Genomic DNA, 21,214 nt, shown 5'->3' with positions numbered 1-21,214 from the left:
GTCGGGACAGTATGTGACGACGGCGAGCGACTCTGGGGTCGACCGCCGCCGAGAAACCCTGAGCAGCTACCACACAGGATGATAGGGACGGCAGGTGCAGGCAGCCCCGAAACGCGCCTACGCCACGTCTCACCGCGGTCCGCCCGGTCCCTTTTGCCCATGTCGGCGTCCGCAGCAGCCAAGCCGTACCGCCGAGGAACCCCGGAGACGGCTCTCTGTGGAACTTCCGGTTCACACCGGAAGTTCTTCCGGCCACCGCACAGGAAGTCCCGCCTCTGGGCGCTCGGGCGAGGCGTCGGTGGTTGAGCCCGCAGCTGAGGGGTCCGCTGACTGTACCCGGGTGCAGGCCCTTTCTCCCCATTTTTTCTCCTAGTCAGTGAAGTATTTTTTCAGTACCTGTTAACGATCGTCCAGGCACTGTTGTTTTAGCCCCTGGGGCAGGATAGTGAACAGAGCGAAGGCGTTGGCCTCTTGGAACAGAGAGACGTGGGTCGTAAACAAATGTGTTAAGCGCTCTAAGGAAGAAATAAAACAGAGCCCAGAATGGCAGGCAGTGCTGTCCCAGAATATCTCGTTGAAGGGGTGTTATTTGAGAAAAAGGTCATGAAAGTGAGATAATGTCCTACGTAAATACCAGGAAGGAGCAGTGTGGGTCTAGGGGCTGGCCGACACAGGTTTGGCGTTTAAGGGGAGCTGAGGGGGGAGCAGTATGGCTGTAAGAGGTGGAGAGCAGTGATTCTCAAAATGGGGTCCCCTGGCTGCATCGACATTATATGGAAACTAGTTAAAACTGATCGGAAAGGCACAAACGCAAAATATCTAAGTCATAAAATTTTGCAGGCAGGCGCAACCATCCTGCCCTCCAGAAGACTGTGATGCTCAACTCTGAGAACAACTAATGTAGAGCTGTGTAGGTCATTGCAAAAACTTTGGATTTTATTATGAAACGAGAAGCTACTGGAGAGGTTTGAGCAGAGAAATGACAATCTGATTTCGTATTAAAGGATCACTCTGCACTGGCTGCTGTGTTGAAGATGGACTTTGCAAGGTCAAGGGCAGCTATTGCAGCGCTCCAGTTGAGAAATAACTGGCTTTATTATTAGGGTGTTGGGGTAAAGGTGATGAACAGTGGTTCCATTCTGAATATATTTTGAAGATAGCACACGATTTGCTGACTAGATATGGAAGGTGAGAGAGAGGAATAAAGGAAAACGGCAATGTTTTTGATCTGAGCAATTGCAAAAATGTTGTACCTCAGGGAAGGTACAGGTTTTTGTTTTTGTTTTTAATAAGGGGGACTGAGCAGCACCCAGCCTGCTGCTGGTGAGGGCCAGGACCCCCGCTCAAAGTCTCTGTTAAGGGGTGCTACTGCAAGGTTGGGTAGTGGTCCTCACACGGAGTTCGTCATCCTGCACGATTTCACCGTTGGCCAAGATCTGCACTGTCCTTCCAGGAAGTATGGGTCCCTGCTGCACTGCACCTTTCCCCAGACCTCGAAACACCTGAAGGAAACAATCTGTGTGGGCGGCTCCCAGAACTCGGCAGCATCCTCTCCTCGGAAAGTACGGATTTGAACACTGGTTTTGGATGTATTTAATACAAGTGGCTATGTTAGCCTGTCCGAGTGCCATAACAAAACACCACAGACTATGTGACTTGAACAATGAAACTTATTTTCTCACAATTCTGGAGGCTGGAAGTCCAAGTTGAAGGTCCTGCTCTCTTCCTGGCTCACAGACAGCCACCTTCTTGCTATGTCCTCACATGGGGACTGAGGGAACGGCAAGCTCTCTGGTGTCTTTTCTTCACATAAGAGTACCAGCTCTGTCAAATTAGGGCCCCACCCTTATGACCTCATTTAACTTTTATCACCCCCTCACAAGCTCTGTCTTCAAATACAGTCACATTGAGGGTTAAGACTTCAATGTATGAATTTGGGGAAGGATGCAATTCACAGAAGTAGCCTATTACATGATCAAAGGAAGTGTCAAGCAGGCAGTTGGATGGAAGTCTGAAGTTCCATCCAACAAGGGACCTAGAAATATAAGCTTGGGAATTGCCATTATATCTATGGTATTGAATCTATAGAACTGATTGAGGTTACCTAGGGAGTGAATGTAGGTAAAGAGAACGTCTAGGAACATTTCACAGTGAAGAGGCTGGAAGATGGAGAATTGGGCAACACCAGTTGAAGAACAGTCAGTGAGATAGGAAAATCGGGAATCCTGGAAGTCCTTTCATTCATTTCATTTCAAGGTGGAGGGAGTGATCTACTGTGTTAGATGCTGCTGATCAGCTGAGCAAATTGAAGACCAAGACTCAGCCACAAAATTTGCAATGTAGAGATCAGCTCTCAGCTAAATGGCCTTCAGTAAATTGAAGCTTTGTTCCCTGCTCTAAATGAATTTCACTTCCTCAGGTAATGGAGGAACCACACCGTTAAAACTGACTTTTGCATTTTTATATTTTCCCTCTGATTAAAGTAATGCATGCTGTGTGAAAATTTGGAAAACAGAGAAAAGCATGGTGAAGCTTATTTAAATCATACATAACACTACCCCTAGCTATCTATATTTTGGTTTATTTTCTTTCAGGCTTTTTTCCTGTGAGTAGGTATTTTTAATACCAAGAAGATGTCACCTGGACATATAATTTTATATCCTTCTAACATAAGCTTTGTTCACCTCTCACTAAAATGAATGTTTAAGGACTACTTAATTTTCTGTTGTATGGTAATATCATTATTTAGTCAAACCCTAATTTGGGGGCATTGGAATAGTTCCAGGTTATCCCATTGTAAATAGCTCTGCAATGAGTATCATTGGCAATTAATCTCTAACTACATCTTGAATTTTTTTAAGGCAAATTCTAAGAAATAAAAATAATGGCCTTGGGTATTCCCTGGCTTTCTGGTGGTTAGGACTCCACGCTTCCACAGAGCACAGGGTCGATCCCTGGTTGGGGAATTAAGATTCTGCAAGCCGCATGGCACAGCCAAAAAAAAGGAGAGAGAGAAAAGAAATAATGGCCTTAAACATACGGCTTTTGATTAAGCTCTAATTGCCAAACCTGGTTAATGTTACTGAAGGATTTGATGAGGAAGAATGACTAATCTGACCTTTTCATAATTAAGAAGATATTTTGTGAACTGACACTTGACAAGAATACTCAATGGGGAAAGGTTAGTCTCGTTAATAAATTTTGTTGGGAAAACTGGATAACCACATGCTGAAGAATGAACTTGAACCCCTATCTTATACCACTCCCAAAAATTAACTCAAAATGGATTAAAGACTTAAATAAAAGACATGAAACCATATAACTCTTAGAAAAAAACAAGGAAAAGCTCCTTGACATTGGTCTTGGCAACATTTTGGATATGACACCAAAAGCACAAGAAACAAAGGCAAAAATAAATAAGTGGGACTATAACAAAGTAAAAATCTGTGCAGCAAAAGGACGACAACAAAATGAAAAGGCAACCTACAGAATGGGAGAAAATATTTGTAAACCGTATATCTGATAAGGGGTTAATATCCAAAATATATAAATAACTCATACAACCCAATACAAAAAAAATGTCAATTTAAAAATGGGCAGAGGAACTGTAAAGGCCTTTTTTTCAAAGAAGACCTAAAAATGGCCAAAGGATACATGAAAAGATGTTCAACATCACTAATCATCAAGGAAATGCAAATCAAAAACCTCAGTGAGATATCACCTCACACAGGTCAGAATGGCTTATCAAGAAGACAAAGTGTAAAAAATGCTGGCAAGGATGTGGAGGAAAGGGATTCCTGTGTCCGTCAATAACAAAAAAACAAACAACCCAATCAGAAAATGGGCAGAAGACCTAAGTAGACACTTCTCTAAAGAAGACATACAGATGGCCAATAGGCACATGAATAATGCTCAACATCACTAATTATTAGAGAAATATAAATCAAAACTACAGTGAGGTACCACCTCACACCACAGAATGGCCATCACTAAAATGTCTACAAATAACATACCCGGTTGGTCATGCCAGTAGCACATGCTTGTCTCAAAGATTAAATCATGCCTGTCTAAGTATGCATGGCTGCTACAGTGAAACTGTGAATGGCTCATTAAATCAGTTATGGTTCCTTTGGTCACTCGCTCCTCTCCAACAGTAATTTACTGGCACAAAACCAGAAATACAGATCAATGGAACAGGATAGAAAGTCCAGAGATAAACCCACGCACCTGTGGTCACCCAATGTACAACAAAGGAGGCAAGAAAATACAATGGAGAAAAGACAGTCTCTTCAATAAGTGGTGCTGGGCAAACTGGACAGCTACATGTAAAGGAATGAAATTAGAACAATACCTAACAACATACACAAAAATAAACTCAAAATGGATTAAAGATCTAAATGTAAGACCAGATACTATAAAACTCTTAGAGGAAAACATAGGCAGAACACTTTCTGACATAAATTGCAGCAAGATCTTTTTGGATCCACCTCCTAGAATAATGAAAATAGAAAACAAAAATAAACAAATGGGACCTAATTAAACTTAAAAGCCTTTGCACAGCAAAGGAAACCATAAGCAAAATGAAAAGACAACCCATAGAATGGGAGAAAATATTTGCAAATGAAATCAGCCAACAAGGGATTAATCTCCAAAATATACAAACAGCTCATGCAGCTCAATATCAAAAAAAAACCAAATAACCCAATCAAAAAATGGGCTAAAGATCTAAATAGACATTTCTTCAAAGAAGATCTACAGATGGCCGAGAGGCACATGAAAAGATGCTCAACTACTAGAGAAATGCAAATCAAAACTACAATGGGATATCACCTCACACCAGTCAGAATGGCCATCATCAAAAAATCTACAAACAATAAATGCTGGAGAGGGTGTGGAGAAAAGGGAACCCTCTTGCACTGTTGGTGGGAATGTATATTTGTACAACCACTATGGAGGATAGTATGGAGGTTCCTTAAAAACTGAAAAAGAGCTACTATATCATCCAGCAATCCCACTCCTGAGCATATATTCAGAGAAAACCATAATTCAAAAAGATACATGCACCCCAACGTTCATTGCAGCACTATTTACAATAATCAAGACATGAAAGCAACCTAAATGTCCATCAAGAGAGGAATGGATAAAGAAGATGTGGTACATATATACAATGGAATATTACTCAGCCATAAAAAGAATGAAATAATGCCATTTGCAACAACATGGATGGACCCAGAGATTGTCATACTGAGCGAAATGTCAGACAGAGAAAAATAAATGTCATATGATATTGCTTATATTTGGAATCTAAAAAAGGGTACAAATGAACTTATTTACAAAAAAGATACAGAGGTGCAAATTTAAAAAAACAAACTTATGGTTACCAGAGGTGAAAGGGGCAGGGGGGAGGGATAACTGGGAGATTGGGATTGACACATACACACTACTATATGTAAAACAGATAACTAACAAGGACCTACTGTCTAGCACAGGGAACTCTACTCAGTACTCTGTAATGACCTATATGAGAAAAGAATCTAAAAAAGTGGGTATATGTATAACTGATTCACTTTGTTGTACAGTAGGAACAAACACAACGTCATAAATCAACTATACTCCAATAATTTTTTTTTAGAAGTCTACAAATAACAAATGCTGGAGAGGGTGTGGAGAAAAGGGAACCCTCCTACACTGTTGGTGGGAATGTAAATTGATACAGTCACTATGGAGAACAGTATGGAGGTTCCTCAAAAAATTAAAAGTAGAACAACCATATGATCCAGCAATCCCACTTCTGGGTATATATCCAAAGGAAATAAAAACAGGGTCTCAAGGAGATGTCTGCACTCCCATGTTTATTGCAGCATTATTCACTATAGCCAAGGTATGGAAACAACCTCAGTGTGTGTCGATGGATGAATGGATAAAGAATATTCGGTTTAAATATACAATGGAATATTATGCGGCAATGAGAAAGAAGGAAATCCTGCCATTGGTGACAAATCCTGTATGATATTACTCATATGCAGAGTCTAAAAAACTCTGAACTCATAGAAACAGAGAGTAGAGTGGTGGTTACCAGGGGTTGGGGGTGGGAAGAAATGGGGAGATGTTGATCAAAGAGTAAAACTTCCAGTCAGAAGATGAATAAGTTCTGGGGATCTAGTGTACAGGATGGTGATTGTACTTAATAACACTGTATTAAATATTTGTAAGACGGGAACTTCCCTGGTGGTCCAGTGGTTAAGACTTCGCTTTCCAATGCAGGGGATGAGGTGTGTTGGATCCCTGGTCAGGGAGCTAAGATCCCACATGCCTCAGGGCCAAAAAACCAAAAACATAAAACAGAAGCACTGTTGTAACAAATTCAATAAAGACTTTAAAAATGGTCCACATTAAAAAAACAACAACCTGTAATAAATAAATACTTGGAAGTTGCTGAGACTAGATCTTAATCTTCTCATCACAAAAAAAGAAATGGTAATTATGTGATGGATAATGCTACGGTGGTTATCATATTGCAATATGTAAGTGTATCAAGTCAACACTTTGTACATCTGAAACTTACATGCAATGTTTTACGTCAATTATATCTCAATAAAGCTGGGAGGGTGGAAAGTATTTTGTACAAAACAAAAACACCCACATTTATCATAAAAGTTTTTAAATTACAGATAAGTAAAGTAATAACCATCATTTGAGTGACATATATATTCTCTCAATATTTTTTCTAGCTATTTTTAAACAAAAAGTGGGATCAAACTATACATCTTGTGTAACTTGCTTTCTTTCAGTCGATAATACATGATGAAGAGTTCCATTGTACAGATACACTACAATTTTTTTGCTCAATCCCTGCTATGGTTCATTTTATGCGTCAATTGTCTAGGCTATGGTATCCAGTTGTTTGGTCAAACACAGTCTAGATGTTGCTACTAAGGTCTTTTTTTTTTTTTTAGATGCAATGAGCATTTGCAATTAGTAGACTTAACTAAAGCAGAATTTGCTCAATAATGTGGGCAGGTCCCATCCAACCAGTCGAAGGCCTTAAGAGCAAAGAGAAGTTTCCGAAGGAAAAAGGAATTATGCCTCCAGACTGTGACCCAGAAGTTCTGCCTCTCTGAGAACCTAGGCTAGTACAGATTTTGGTAAAGGGAAGTGCTGCAATAAATACCCCAAAATGTGGACGTGTCTTTGAAATCAGGTAATGGGTAGAGGCTAGAATTTTGCAATGCACGATAGAGGAAGCCTATAGTGCCTTGAAGAGATGGGTGGTAGAAACATGGACATTGTGCTGAGTGCTCAGATGGAAATGAGCGTTATGTTATTGGAAACTAGAGGAAAGATGATTCTTGTTATAAAGTGGCAGAGAATTTGGCTGAACTGCTTCTGTTGGGTGGAAAGGAGAACTTGTTAAGTGATGAACTTGGATAAGATTTGGATAAGCTGAGAAGATTTGTAAGCAAAGGTTGAAGGTGTGGCCTGGTTTCTCCTTGCTGCTAAGTTTAAATGTGAGACGAAAACGATAAATTGAAGAAGGAATTGTTAAGCAAAAAGGAGCCAGAATTTGAAGATTTGGAAAGTTCTCAGCCTATCCATTTGGCAAATAACTAGAAAGGATGCTCTGAAGAAAACACCAAGGGTGTGGCTGGACAACCATTTGCTAAAGAGATTAGGCTTGTGACTTGTGGATCCAATCAACTGAAACCCTGACCACTTGGAAGGGGACAGGGATGGGACAAAATGAAGAAAGGCTGGTAGACATCAGGTATTCTACAGGCAGGAAAAGGATAGAGCTTTTCGGCTGCAAATGTGTTATCCTTAAAGAAAAGGGAAGAACGATTTGAGGGCAGTTCAGATGCCAGCAGGGCTGCTGTTGCCACCATAGGCCCAGAAGAGACAGGCCAGGGTGCAGGTCCACTGACTCTGGGCCACCTTCTTGGTTCTGAGGGGGCAGTGCAACTACCCCAGTAGGTTCCTTAAGACAGGGCATGGAGCCAGTGAGGATTCTTCTCAAGTCTTAAAATCTAATCAAATGTGCCCTGCTAGATTTCAGACCTGCTTGGGACTTGTGTCCCTTTTTTCCTTCTGACGTCTCCCTTCTGGAATGAAAGTGTCTATCCTCTCTGCCTGCCCCACCACTGTGCTTTGGAAGCAGATAACCAGTCTGGTTTCACAGGTTCACAGATGGAAAGGAATTTTGCTCCAGCATGAATCATACCTCTTACCCCTAACTGATTTGGATAATTTAGATGATGACATCTGAGTTGATGTGGTTTAGATGAAATACTGGACTTAAGAGTTGACGCTGGAACGATTAAGACTTTGGGGGAAGTTGGGCTGGGGTGGAAGTATTCGGTACCTGGGAAAAATATGAATTTTCAGAGGGAAAAATACGAATTTTCAGAGGGCAGACTGTAATCGGTTTGTGTTCCCCACAAAAAGGTATTTTGAAGTCCTAATCTCCAGTAGCTCAGAATGTGGCCTTATTGGGAAATATAGTCTTTACAGAGGTAATCAAGTTACAATGAGGTCAGTAGGGTGGGCCCTGATCCAATATGATTGGTGTCCTTATTTACAAAAAGGGAAACACACAGAGGGAGACCACCACATGAACACAGGAGGTAGAGATGGGAGTTACAGCCACATGCAAGGAATGCCTGGGGCTACCAGAAGCTAGGAAGAGGTAAGGAAGGACTCCCCTACAGGTTTCAGAGGGAGCACAGACGGCCCTGCTGGCACCTTAATTTTGGTCTTACAGCTTCTAGAGCGGAGGCAATAAATTTCTGTTACAAGCCACCCCGCTGTAGTACTTTGTTGGACATGTAGAACCTCAATTTTGGGCTTTTATGGATATACTTCAGCGCATCTGCAATCATATTCCTACATACAAAACTGTTGTGTCAGAGGATATACAAGATTGAGACTGTTGACTTGCATAGCTAAGTTGCCCTCTGCAGCGTTCCCCAACCTTTTTGGCACCAGGGAACGGTTTCGTGGATGACAATTTTTCCACGGACAGGGGAGTGGGGCGGGGGGGATGGTTCAGGCGGTAATGCGAGCGACGGGGAGCGACGGGGCGATGAAGCTTCGCTCGCTCACCCGCTGCTCACCTCCTGCTGTGCGACCCAGTTTCTAACAGGCCGTGGACCGGTACCGGTCTGTGGCCCAGGGGTTGGGGACGCCTGCTCTATATGCGGCATTAACTCAAATGATCTCCAATACTGTGGGAGCATCCATTCCTTACCCTCTGACAACAGACTTTGTTTTTAATCACCATTGATCTCTGATTTGGGTAATCAAAGTGTCCAGAGAAATATGCCAGAGTATGTTGGGTAGAACATTATAAACTTGTATCCTGGGAAGATTTAGTTGCAGTGTTTCTAGGTTGGTCTATTACTGGTCTCCTAGGAAGTGATCAGCTCAGGCAAAGGAAAGACAACCGTGAGCGCAATGTGTCCAAGAACAGATCTGGACAAAACAGCCACAGTGGAAATAAATATCAGCTTTATTAACACTCAAAGTGCCATTCATTTATATTCATTCCATAGTCCAGAAGGTTACTTAGAGTAAGCCTTTGCACCACAATCTTTCAAAAAATGAACTAACATGTAAGAAAAAGCAATTTTCATTGTGCTAATTATTGCAGGCCTTCATGCACGGTAAATCTAAACAAAGATGGGTGCCAACAATATACAAATTTCCATATAAACAAAGTCATTGATCACTAACAAAATATAAACATGGTTTCTTTCACATTAGATTAAAAAAAAAAAGGCTATTTACCAGCAAGAAAAAACAAGTACATAAAATCTGTAAAACTCAGAAATTTTATACATTTTTACAAGCACAATTTTGAATGAACACAAAGTCAAAATGTGCATGAAATGTGGCACACACCACACTGGATCTGGCTTCTGGCAGGTTTTTCTAATCATGTCGGCTCCTTGTAACATAATAAGCTTAGTGACATTCAACTTCAACAGTGGACTTTATTCCTAACGTAAGTAATTTTACATGGTACCGCATATTAAAAACAAGGTTTTCCTTAAGCACAACAACATTGTCAGATTGGAACTTTAATTCCCAATTCTTTTTCTGCCAGTTACTTAAAATACACAGTACGGTATAAAGACACAATGTATGTTTGGACATTTCTAAACCAATTTATAGTCAATTACAGAGAATCAGAATTTGTCAATATATTGTTTTATGAATGAGGTCTGACCTTGCCCAGTAAGAAAAAAACTGAAAGTTGAAATCTTTGGGGAAGAATAAAGGAAATGTTCAAAAACAACAGTAGGCCAGGCCAACAGCAACTGGAGATATAAAAACCTTTGACATCTCTTCAAATTAATTTAGTTTCTCACATTTTTTCATAGTTCTGAGAATTCAAAGACTGTTTTAGTGGACAGTGTTTTTGCTACTGCTTAAAACCTATTTTTTTCTCTTAATTTGCATTTCATAGAATTCTCAGAGAGAATTCAATGTTGTTCTTTGCAAGAGTATTTTAATTGATAGATATCTAAGTAAATCTGCATCCAATTGTGGAAATACAAATACATTTTGAATGGTTAAAAACAAAACTAAAAAAATATTTTTGATCAGCCAGCTGAAAATATATTCATATAGTAAATAATCTCTCAGAAAGCTTTATATATATTTAATTATTCTAACGAAACAGTACCCTTATAAAACAAGTTCATAAAAATGTAGAAATGAAAATAAGAAATTACTGGGATATATACAAGTACCTACAGACAAAGACATCTCCACACACACACCCCCTGACACAGAGTTACAAGCATACTTTCCACTTAGTCATGGATTTCAGAATACATATAAAATCAGAAAGTGATGTCGAACTCCTGAGTTCTTCAACAAAGATAGAACCATAGATATGTATACTTTGTAAAAGCAAGAAAGTCCATTTAAGTCAGTAATAGCAGTGCAGTTACTGACGGCTACATCTTGAAAGAAGTTTAAACATAGAGACACAGACAGTAGTTCAATGCACGCATTCATGATGCTCATACACCCATCAACAATTACTGGTCAGAGTAGTAAATCAGTGTACAAATTAAACATTTCCAAAAATGTGCAAAAAAGTCAACCTTGATAGGAAAAGAACACCTTTGTACATAATTATAAACTGCCCAGCATTCAACTGAGATTAAAAACGTTTACAGAGAGAAACTAATGGATTAAATATAGAGAATTTAATGGCTACATTTAAAAATGTACATTAGGTCAAAGGGTAAATTTACAAATTGATAATCATAGTTTGCAACAATTAAAAGTTTATTCTCAGATTTATCCAAGTTTACTTTTATTTACAATGATATTTGAATAAAAAGAACCATGTGAAATGTAAGAGATGTCAGACATTAAAAGTATTTTTGGTATTAACTCTTTCACAATGTTTCAGAATGCAGGGTAGCAAATTTTAAAACCAACAGCAATAGAAAAAATGTAAACCTTTTACTTACTAATTAAGATTGTATTAAAAACAATTGTTTGTTTTAAAAGTATTCTTATCGTTAGACACTGTAGTTTCACTTGAACAGGGTATATTGCAAGGGTTTGGCCCACTTTTTTTTTTTTTTTGGCCCATAAACCTTTCCAGCTCAAATGTTTCCACTAGTTCTCTCTTCTTATTCCAGGTGGAAAAAAGTCTTTGCAAAAAATGAGAACATGACAAATCCATTTTGGAGCCTAAGTATCTAATAGAGTTAGGATGTAATTTTGTTACTTATCTCTCCCCTCCAAGTAATGCTAATGCTAAAGTCACCAATTGTTACTTACATAAATAAGTGAACACAAAAGTGCTTTTCAGTATAGTCACAAACTTTACTGTTCTCAACTGGCATTAAGGGACTCAGAAATCCTACCTGGGGACAAATTCTGCATGTATGCTGGAGAGCAGACTCATCCTTACATTCCAAAGTGTCTATGGCACAAAAAGTCCATAACCTACTTTTCTTCACAGCTTTCCTGAAATGCCCCTCAAGTCAAACACAAGTTCATAAATGTTAAGACATTAGGAAGAAAGTACGCCACCAACCTGAGGCATCATATGTCAAGGTATATGTATATGCGTTTATGGTCAAGTGACATTAATAAGATTGGCACGTGTACAAACTCAAGCTCATAATGTCTATATAGTTCCATAATAGTTGAAGTAAATTCCTGCATGTCTAAATGCAAACACTGAGCACCTGTCTTTAACTTGAAGGATAGATTGAGATACAAATTCTACTAGTACCTGTTTTATTATTTTTACACTATTAGCTTACAGGTGGGCAGAAGTAACAGTGCTAATCATTTTGGCTGTATGTGCAGAGAATATAAAAGCTTTGGTTTAATGTGATTCTGATAATACAGATTGTAAATACAAACAAGAAGTCATCAGGCATAGGGAATAATAGTACTCACTGATTTAATGCCTTTGCTGTTGTTAACAAAAATATCATTACTGTCAATTAAAATGCCCAATTATGAAAAATATGAAGAATTACATAAGAGACTGTATACAGGCAACAGGTAAAATTTATTCTTTTCTTTACGATAGCTGCGACTCCTCCCTTGACCTTCTGAAATGAAACCATATCTGCTCTCACTATAACCTAGGGAAGGTTCTCTAGACTCCCCTGAGAGCTCACTACCATCTACAGCTCTGAAAGGTGAGTACAGAGAGATGGTTGGCCCCGATACTTTCACACCTATTATGGCATCCTGTCCAGACTGTGGCAGAAGTTAAAGCAAAGCTAAAGACGACTATGAAGTAGGAACAGTGGCTTCACAGCACGCCTTCCCCAGCCAACCAAAACAGAGGTAAAATTTCCTTTTGAACACTTGGTAAGCTAAGGAAGCTTGTTTTGATAATGTCTGGCAGAATTTCTATTCCAAAGAGCTCATGAAGAACTATGCAAAACCAATTACTTTCTACTTCAGAATTATATATAAGCTATTATACACACATACAAATTCAATTTTTATCTACTTTTAGCAACCAAGAGCTTGGAAATTTACAATAAATACCTTTATTAAACAACCGTTTGTACTAGCTACTTGTGGAAAATGTGCTGGCATTCCATCATCAGTAGGTCACACACATTTGAGCTGTTCTTCCAAGAACAGAGACTAATCTAACTGGACATTCACACCTTTCCTTCCTTCCCACCCCTGCACCAACTCCAAACACACACACACACACACACACACACACACACACACACACACACTCTCACACACACACGCGCGCACACACACACACACACACACACACACTTCACAGAAAAGTAAGGTGGAGTTTTAGTCAAAATGTTAGTCATAAAGTAAGGATTAGAATTTGCTATCCCTGGATTTCTTGCTCATTGCCCTAAGTCTCATTGCCTTAACATCTGTAAACCATTTAACTGACCTCTTTAGGACAAAAACCACCTTTCTAGTTCTGCTTTGAAAATCATAACTGAACCACGACATACAAAGAATTTGGACAGTGCCAGTGTGATTGAAAATCAAGTAATCAACCGGGAAAACAATTCACTATGTCTCTTTAGAATTACAATACCTCTTTCTATCCTTATCTTAGGAATTTGTGTCTAGTAAAACTGCAATGTGTCTATCACAGAACAATGCTAATGTTTCTCTTCTAACATATTAAAAAAAAAAGAGGTAGAAAAGGGTAGGAGGAAGAAGCAGGCATTAAGAAACGTTTAAGGGCCAATACACAGTCTAAGGCCAAATCAACTCTTGAAGCCTACTGATTTTGGAAAAACCTTCATTTCGGTGGGTAACTTGAATTATTATTGATATAAAACGAAATTAAGGCATACAGAGAAAAAGGCACTACGAAAAATTAACAAATTGCTTTCCGTTGACATTTTAACCAATGTTAAAATTCAAATAAATATGAACAGTGCATTTGTAACTAAGGCCAAACTTCATATAAAACAATAAGATCTCAAGAAATTTTCCTGATCTTAGTATAAATAACACTGTTGACAGAATTCAATTTCTATCAAATGTTTTTTGGGTATTTTAACAATTTAGACCAAAAGAAAATATTTTTTTCTTTAAAGGAAAAAGCAGGAAAAAATACTCTGTAATGGAATAAATGCCCCCATCACTGGAACTGTTTGAGCAGAGGCTGGGTTTTGTAAGAGGGAGTCCTGAGAGAGAGGCTGCTTGACCTACACGGATCCCTCCAATTTGGGGATACTTTTAATTGCTGTTGTTAATGACATTTTACTTTATAATAGCCAATGGTTACCCAAAATTGCTTTCCCTCACTTCATAAGAAATAACATTTTAAAACATCATTGCTTAACTTTCGGATTCAGGATATGCCATAAAAATAAGTAATTGGGGGCTCCCCTGGTGGCGCAGTGGTTGGGAGTCCGCCTGCCGATGCAGGGGACACAGGTTCGCGCCCCGGTCCGGGAGGATCCTGCATGCCGCGAAGCGGCTGGGCCCGTGACCCATGGCTGCTGGGCCTGCACGTCCGGAGCCTGTGCTCCGCAACAGAAGAGGCCACAGCAGTGAGAGGCCCACGTACCGCAAAAAAAAAAAAAAAAAAAAAAGGAACTGTTTGCCCATTTTTCCTCCTAGACTGTGACCTCCTTAATTTAGTACCATAGTAAGCCACAATACTGAAAAAGCAAATGAAAAGGATTCACCATATTTAAAAAAAAAATCAATAGATTCCTATACTTGGTTGACACCAGGTGATTTTATATCATGCTATTGGTCCCAAATGAAATCAGTGACCGAGAATTCTGCTGTGGGCCAACGAGTTTGCATCTGGCGAACATCTTGGCTTTTGCACCCAAGCTTAGTTGTCCTATAAACTATTCAGATTTGATTCTCTCAGTGATTTCATGTATCTTATAACAACTCCATCTCAGAAATACGACACACCAGACCTGACATATATAAGAACTGAAGTAGCAAAGAAAGCTACTCTAAAGAAATCGTTTCCTCTTTTTAATGTAGCTTCTACTGGGAATAAGATAAAGACTCCTTCAAGTGAAAGCCAATTCAATTTACTATGAAATAAGTTTTAATTTTTCTTTTATAGTTCAGCCTGTGCATTAACATTTCCATCTCTTATATAAATTATGTAAGGTTGACTACCTTTGAAAACTTTCTAAGGCAGTAGTCTTTAACCATTCTTCAGGTTAGAAACATGTTTTGTAAATGAGGAAAATTAAAGATAGTCATACTGAAAATTTCGAAGTCTGTACATTTTTAAATACATTTTAAAGAATTATCATCAAAACTTCCATTAGTCATTATGATATTTCTCAACCCTTTTATTCAATACACTTTGTTTGCAATGTAAAAGATCTTATATTTGGTCCAAGCCTAAATCATGCCATTTTGAATCTCTCAAGGCCTAAGTAGAAAGATATTTCCTGAAAAGCACATATAAGACTGCTAGTGAATCTTCTCCAGCACCAAAAAGTCTGCCACTGTCAAAGCAGAATGCATTTTAAAGGCACAAAGTTAGCAGTCTGGTCATTTTCCAGCCTCAGCAAAGAAACATTACAGTATAGAAGAATCAGTTGTGCATTTAAAAAACAAAATACATTTAGAGTCATCTTAAAAAGTTCAAATTTCATTTGTTGATCCATACAATTACTAGAAAGAAAAAATTGGAGTGTTATTTTAACTGCCCCTGATAGAGGTGGTTCCTTTGAAAATTTTCTTTTTTAAATTTAATTTTGGTCTTTCATACCTCACCCCACTTTAGGCTTTTTTGTTCTAGTAGTTTTTATATATATTAACTTTTACTGTGGTTTTTGGTACCTTTACAACTTGTCTGAAATAAATTCACATCACATTTTTATATAACTCTGTAAACTATTAGTCTACTCTTAAGTCTTTACATAAAGAACAATACTTTTCCATAGCTAGTAATATTTTTCTTATAAAACAAAGGTCTTGTGCAGCAGTGTTAAAGTAGTAGTTTCTTTTCAGGTGATTTTATTTTCTGTAGCATTTCAAAAAGAAAAAGAGACTGAAAATAAAGCAAACAATTTTGCTTTGGGTTTCACAGTCTCCCAAGATTTCTCTTTAAAGAACACCTGTCTCATATTCTGCACTGCTGATTACCCTGACAGACCAAAAATGAGCCAAAAGGAAATCACAACCACACAATACAAAGAAACAAAGGAAAAGCCCACTGGTCCAGATACCATGATCCTGCTCAAGTAGAAGAGATGCCTTCACTCATAAAAGATAAAGAAATTATAATAGATCCACATCCTTGGGGACTATGTTTATAGCACAAGATTTGGCAGTTGATTTCCCAGGGGGAGGAGGCCAGTAATTCATGTTCTTCCTTGCAAGCTGCTTCCTTTCATTATAAGGGTATGTGAGAAGCTTTAACAACTATATTTGTGCTTTGACTTCTTCTCAGACTAGCTAATGGAATTTCAAATATTCCTACAGGGAATGCCAGATAGGACCTTGATACAGTAAAACAAGATCTACTTAACTTCAGAAACAAAGTATTTTAAAAGAGTTCCTAAACGAGCATACCTTTTAGCAGAAAACAAAATACCTGAGTCCCTTATGAATCCCATGAAAGGCATCACAGTTAGGGCCTCCAAGAATACTATTTTCTAGACCTTTAAAAATAAAGTACTTAGCATTTGCTTTAATACGTTGAAAAAAATTGCAAGTGGCCAGATTACCGATATCATTCATGTTTTTCAGTAGCACAAGTCCATTAGAGATAGTGGGAGTTTCCCAGCTGTCTCGTTCTGCTTAATGTCGTTGCTCTTATATTAGAAATACCTGGCAGTTTTAACCTTCCTCTAAAGTAGCTAATACTTTGTTTTAATATGCCTTTCTTTTCCCACAATTACGAATTGACTTTTGAGGAAAGAATACACACAGATGACTGAGTTCAACAGGCTCCGTGTTTAAGTTCATTTTGTGTCTAAACTGGAAGTTACTGATCTGGGTGCAATATGCAGCTGGAAGGGAAAGGATTGTTACTGGCTTTTGTTGAGACCTTTCACCCTCGACTTGAAGTAGTGGTATCTTCTCTTGTAAAACCCTCATTATGCATTACATCACTCTCTGAAACTTACTTTTTGCAAGGAACCTGCTTTGTAAATGGCCATTTTCATTTATAACTGGGGCTGGTATGTACATCAGGGTTTCTCAACTTCGACACTTTTAACGTTTGGGGCAGGATAATTCTTTGTTGGGGGGCTGGACGTGCTGTTCTTGTATACTTTAGTTTGTTTAGCAGCATCCCTGGCCTCTAACCACTAGATGCCTCTAGCATCCTCCTGGTTGTGACAACCAAAAATGTTTCCAGTCATTGCCAAACGCCAAGCAAAACTATCCTCACCCCAGCTGTGAAAACCACTGTTTTACATGCGCACTGTTTTTTGAGGTGCTTTAGTAGTCTGTGATCCAAAGAACAAGAACAAGGGTTTCATATCATGACACTAGCTTTTAACACATGGATACTGCAGGTTAAACTCTTAGTTCCTAAACAATGTTATCTATGGGGAATCAGGAGCTAGAAACAGGAAGATATAGTATACATGATTCTGATTATTTCTCCTTCCCCTTGATTTTTGGGACTTTCCCCCTCGGGTAAAGAACACAGTTTAAAATACACTAAACAACACTTAGTTCTTCTTTTCATTATTTCTGTCGACCGGCAAATGTGGTCTCTTCTACTGCTCACACATTTAATTAGAGCAGTCTCCTTTTGTCTTTTAATTTGGATTTGCTTATTGACTTCCCATATCTGTTTTAAAATAAAACAATATCTTTTCTTTTTTAAGCAGAAAGCTATCCCTCAAGGTTTATAGATTCCAGTAACACGGATCTATTATAGTGTATTTGCTTATTATACTGGTTAGGATTAACAAACATACCTCCTAGAGATTCATATTTGCTATCAAGAGTCCTACTGAGCAAAAAGCTTGGTAGACAGAGGTTAGGATCTAAAGAATACAGATACAAGAAGGAACCTATATTCTTTAAGCTGAGTACCCATCCTAAACTCAAGTTTAGGGCTCAACCCCACAAACAAGAATCTATTTTAAATACTATCACTAAAAACTACAAATTATACATCATTTTCTTCTCCTTGTTTTCCATGTCTCCCCATCACTGCCAGTCTGTCAGTGACACAGGGAAAGACTCTACAATCTTTAGGTATTCCAAATGATCTTTTTGTACTAAAAAGAGTGACTATGTACTAAAGTGCTTTATGTCTCTGAACCACATCAGTACATTATAAAAATTTAAAAAAAAAAGTTTCAAGTTCTTGTAAGGGAAAAAAAGATTAAATATAAAAACTTCAGGATACTATTATTATTAATCAAATTTAACCAAGAATCAAGAGAAACACTTTCCCTCTTGTCTTTGTTTTCTCCCCCATCTCTCTTTTTTATAAAAAAGAAAAGTGCAGTCAGAGAGAAGGTGAATGAATAGATGGGAGCTGGGTAGAGGCACAGGAGAGGTTACTGGCTGCTAGTGATAGTGCACAAACATGTGCCTTAAAAGTTCATCAGCGGAAGGTCTCAGTTTGGCCTCTACAAAGATCCGTTTGAGGAAATCTCGAGTATGGTCTGAGACATGGGGTGGCAGCTTAGGGTTCGTCGGCTGAGTGGCGATTTTAAAGATGGCAGCCATTGCTTCAAATTCTGCCCAAGGAGGCTTTTCCGTTAGCATTTCCACCACAGTACAGCCCACGCTCCTAAGAAGAAATAAAAGAAAGACCTTACACAAACAACATCATCATGAAGTCAGCTAACTAACTACAAAATGAGAAACAGACGTGAAGTCCATATACATTTAAGTACGACTTGGTTTCAAACGTAAAGTTTCATTAAAAGGCTGTAAAAACTGAGGTCGGCCTCCCGCACGGAGCCTCTGGGGTCGGGGCCAGGGTCGGGGTCGGGGCCGGGCGTGCCTCGGCAGCGGCTCCCTCTCCTCACTTCCGAGTTGCCGATGCGCTGCCGCCGCCGCCACAACCCGGGCAGCCCCGCGGGGTCCCCGGGCCGCCGCAAAGCGCCAAAAAGACGCAGAGGTGCGCGTGGCTTCGGTGGGCCCGGCCTGAAGCGCGGCCATCACCCGACAGCGGGGACACCTGCCCCCGGCCCCGCGCCCCCTACGGGTACTGGAGGAGAATCCCTCGGCTCCTGGCGTCGGGCGGACACTGAGGGCGCGCATGAAGACAACCTGAGAGAAGAACGCTTCGGGGCAGGAATGAGGCGATTAAGATCGACTGACACGGAGACCTGACAGAAAGGGCTGAAGAAACGGGGTTTTCTGAATTTGAGGAGACATCTTTAAGTGAATTTATGTATTCGTAAGAAATAAGGAAAAATATATCCATACTTGATGTGGTATCATTCCCAAACCTGAAAAATGAGGAAAGTCTGTTTTAAAGATAAATATGCCTGCAGACACTACTGGACCTCCCAACAGGGATTTGTCGGGGGCAGAGGGCAGTTAGAGGGGAAGCATTCTATGTATGCAGTCTTGAAGAAAAATTTATATTTGGATTCTAGACTTCAATGAATTCTGACAGTTGTAGAAACAGATGGGAAACACTCAAATATTCTTCTTGTTGCACCAAAAAGTTAATTTGCGGTACATGAAATGAATATTGTTTTATAACAACCGTTATTAGTGAAATACTTTCTAGTGCATTTTATTGACTCTTCTTAGTTCAACAAACAGTTTAAACACCTATGCAAACTTAAAATGTGCTTTTCTTTCTGAAAGCTGGTGCTGTTTTGAAAGAGCTTTCTGAATGTAAACTTGGGTAAAATGTTTGTATAACTTCCAATATTTGATGTTTGTTAAACTCAACTCTGGGCAGTCAAAAATGAATAAAAAATAATGAGGAAATGAATAGGGGCTACCCTCCTTTTCCCAGGATAAGGGGAAAGACATTTATCATATTTCTTTTTTTTTTAACGTCTTCTTTTGAATTGCTTTGAAGGCATGGTTTTTTTGCTTATTACTTTAGGCTTGTAGTTCTCAATCCTGACAATACTTCAAAAATCTTTGCCTGGGCCCCACTCTTGAGAGATTCTCATATAACTGTTCAGATATGGGCTTTGGGTATAGCTAGTTTTTAAGCACCAATCCTCCTCCTTCCCTCCATTCCTCAAATGTGTGGATAGGTTTGAGAACCACTAGACTAACGGTGGTTTTTCCTGTTTAAAGGACATAATCAATTTGGGCTTTGTTTTTATATTGCTCTGTTGATGGCTTTGTTACAACTAAATTACTGTTATTACTATTTCATTGTTAAATAAAGTAAGCAGGGCTTCCCTGGTGGCGCAGTGGTTAAGAATCTGCCTGCCGATGCAGGGGACACGGGTTCAAGCCCCGGTCCGGGAAGATCCCACATGCCGCGGAGCAACTAAGCCCGTGTGCCACAACTTCTGAGCCCGCACACCACAACTACTGAAGCCCATGCGCGGAGAGCCCATGCTCTGCAACGAGAAGCCACCGCAATCAGAAGCCAGCGTACCACAACAAAGAATAGCCCCCACTCACCGCAACTAGAGAGAGCCTGCGTGCAGCAATGAAGACCCAACACAGCCAAAATTAAATAAATTAAAAAAAATAATAAAGTACTACAGCCTGTGTTTGAGCTAAACGAAAAAACAAAAACCTGTAGTTTAAACATAAATATCAAATAAAATAAACTAAAATTTAAGCTCTCAAATTTGTTAGGCAAAGAATGTTATTCATTTTATAATTTTTGCTTTATATAATTCTCTAACCTGACATTGAATATAATTGTTTTCTGTCTTTATCTTACAAAGAATACAAACGCTAGAAATTCTTTGTCTTTAGGTGCCTAAAATGCATATCTATCAAAAAAATTTATCGGGGCTTCCCCGGTGGTGCAGTGGTTGGGAATCTACCTGACATGCAGGGGACATGGGTTCAAGCCCTGGTCTGGGAAGATCCCACATGCCTCGGAGCAACTGGCCCCGTGTGCCAGAGATGTGAGCCTGTGCTCTGGAGCCCATGACCCACAACTACTGAGCCAGAATGCTGCAACTGCTGTGGCCTGTGCACCTAGAGCCCATGCTCTGCAGCGGGAGAGGCCACCACGATGAGAAGCCTGCGCACCTCAGCGAAGAGTGGCCCCCACTCGCTGCAACTAGAGAGCCTGTGCGCAGCAGCAAAGACCCAACGCAGCCAAAAATAA

The 21,214-nt window shown here is 39.5% G+C and overlaps 2 protein-coding genes across 5 annotated transcripts in view; both read right to left on the bottom strand.

Moving 5' to 3' along the window:
* Window positions 1-207, bottom strand: part of ERCC3 (ERCC excision repair 3, TFIIH core complex helicase subunit) — a 37,472-nt gene extending 37,265 nt beyond the window's left edge. The window contains exon 1 of the mRNA XM_079925236.1: window positions 134-207. Coding sequence (XP_079781362.1) covers window positions 134-161 — 28 coding nt within the window. The 5' untranslated portion in view covers window positions 162-207. The remainder of the gene's footprint in view (window positions 1-133) is intronic.
* A 9,193-nt stretch (window positions 208-9,400) lies between these two features.
* Window positions 9,401-21,214, bottom strand: part of MAP3K2 (mitogen-activated protein kinase kinase kinase 2) — a 99,600-nt gene continuing 87,786 nt past the window's right edge. For all 4 annotated transcript variants that reach the window (XM_079923499.1, XM_079923497.1, XM_079923498.1 and 1 more), the window contains one exon: window positions 9,401-18,733. In XM_079923499.1, the coding sequence (XP_079779625.1) occupies window positions 18,508-18,733 (226 nt within the window). In that variant the 3' untranslated portion in view covers window positions 9,401-18,507. The remainder of the gene's footprint in view (window positions 18,734-21,214) is intronic.

The sequence above is a fragment of the Stenella coeruleoalba genome, assembly GCF_951394435.1.
Source record: "Stenella coeruleoalba genome assembly, chromosome: 6".
Classification (NCBI taxonomy): Eukaryota; Metazoa; Chordata; class Mammalia; order Artiodactyla; family Delphinidae; genus Stenella; species Stenella coeruleoalba.
This window is presented reverse-complemented; position numbering and strand designations above follow the sequence as displayed.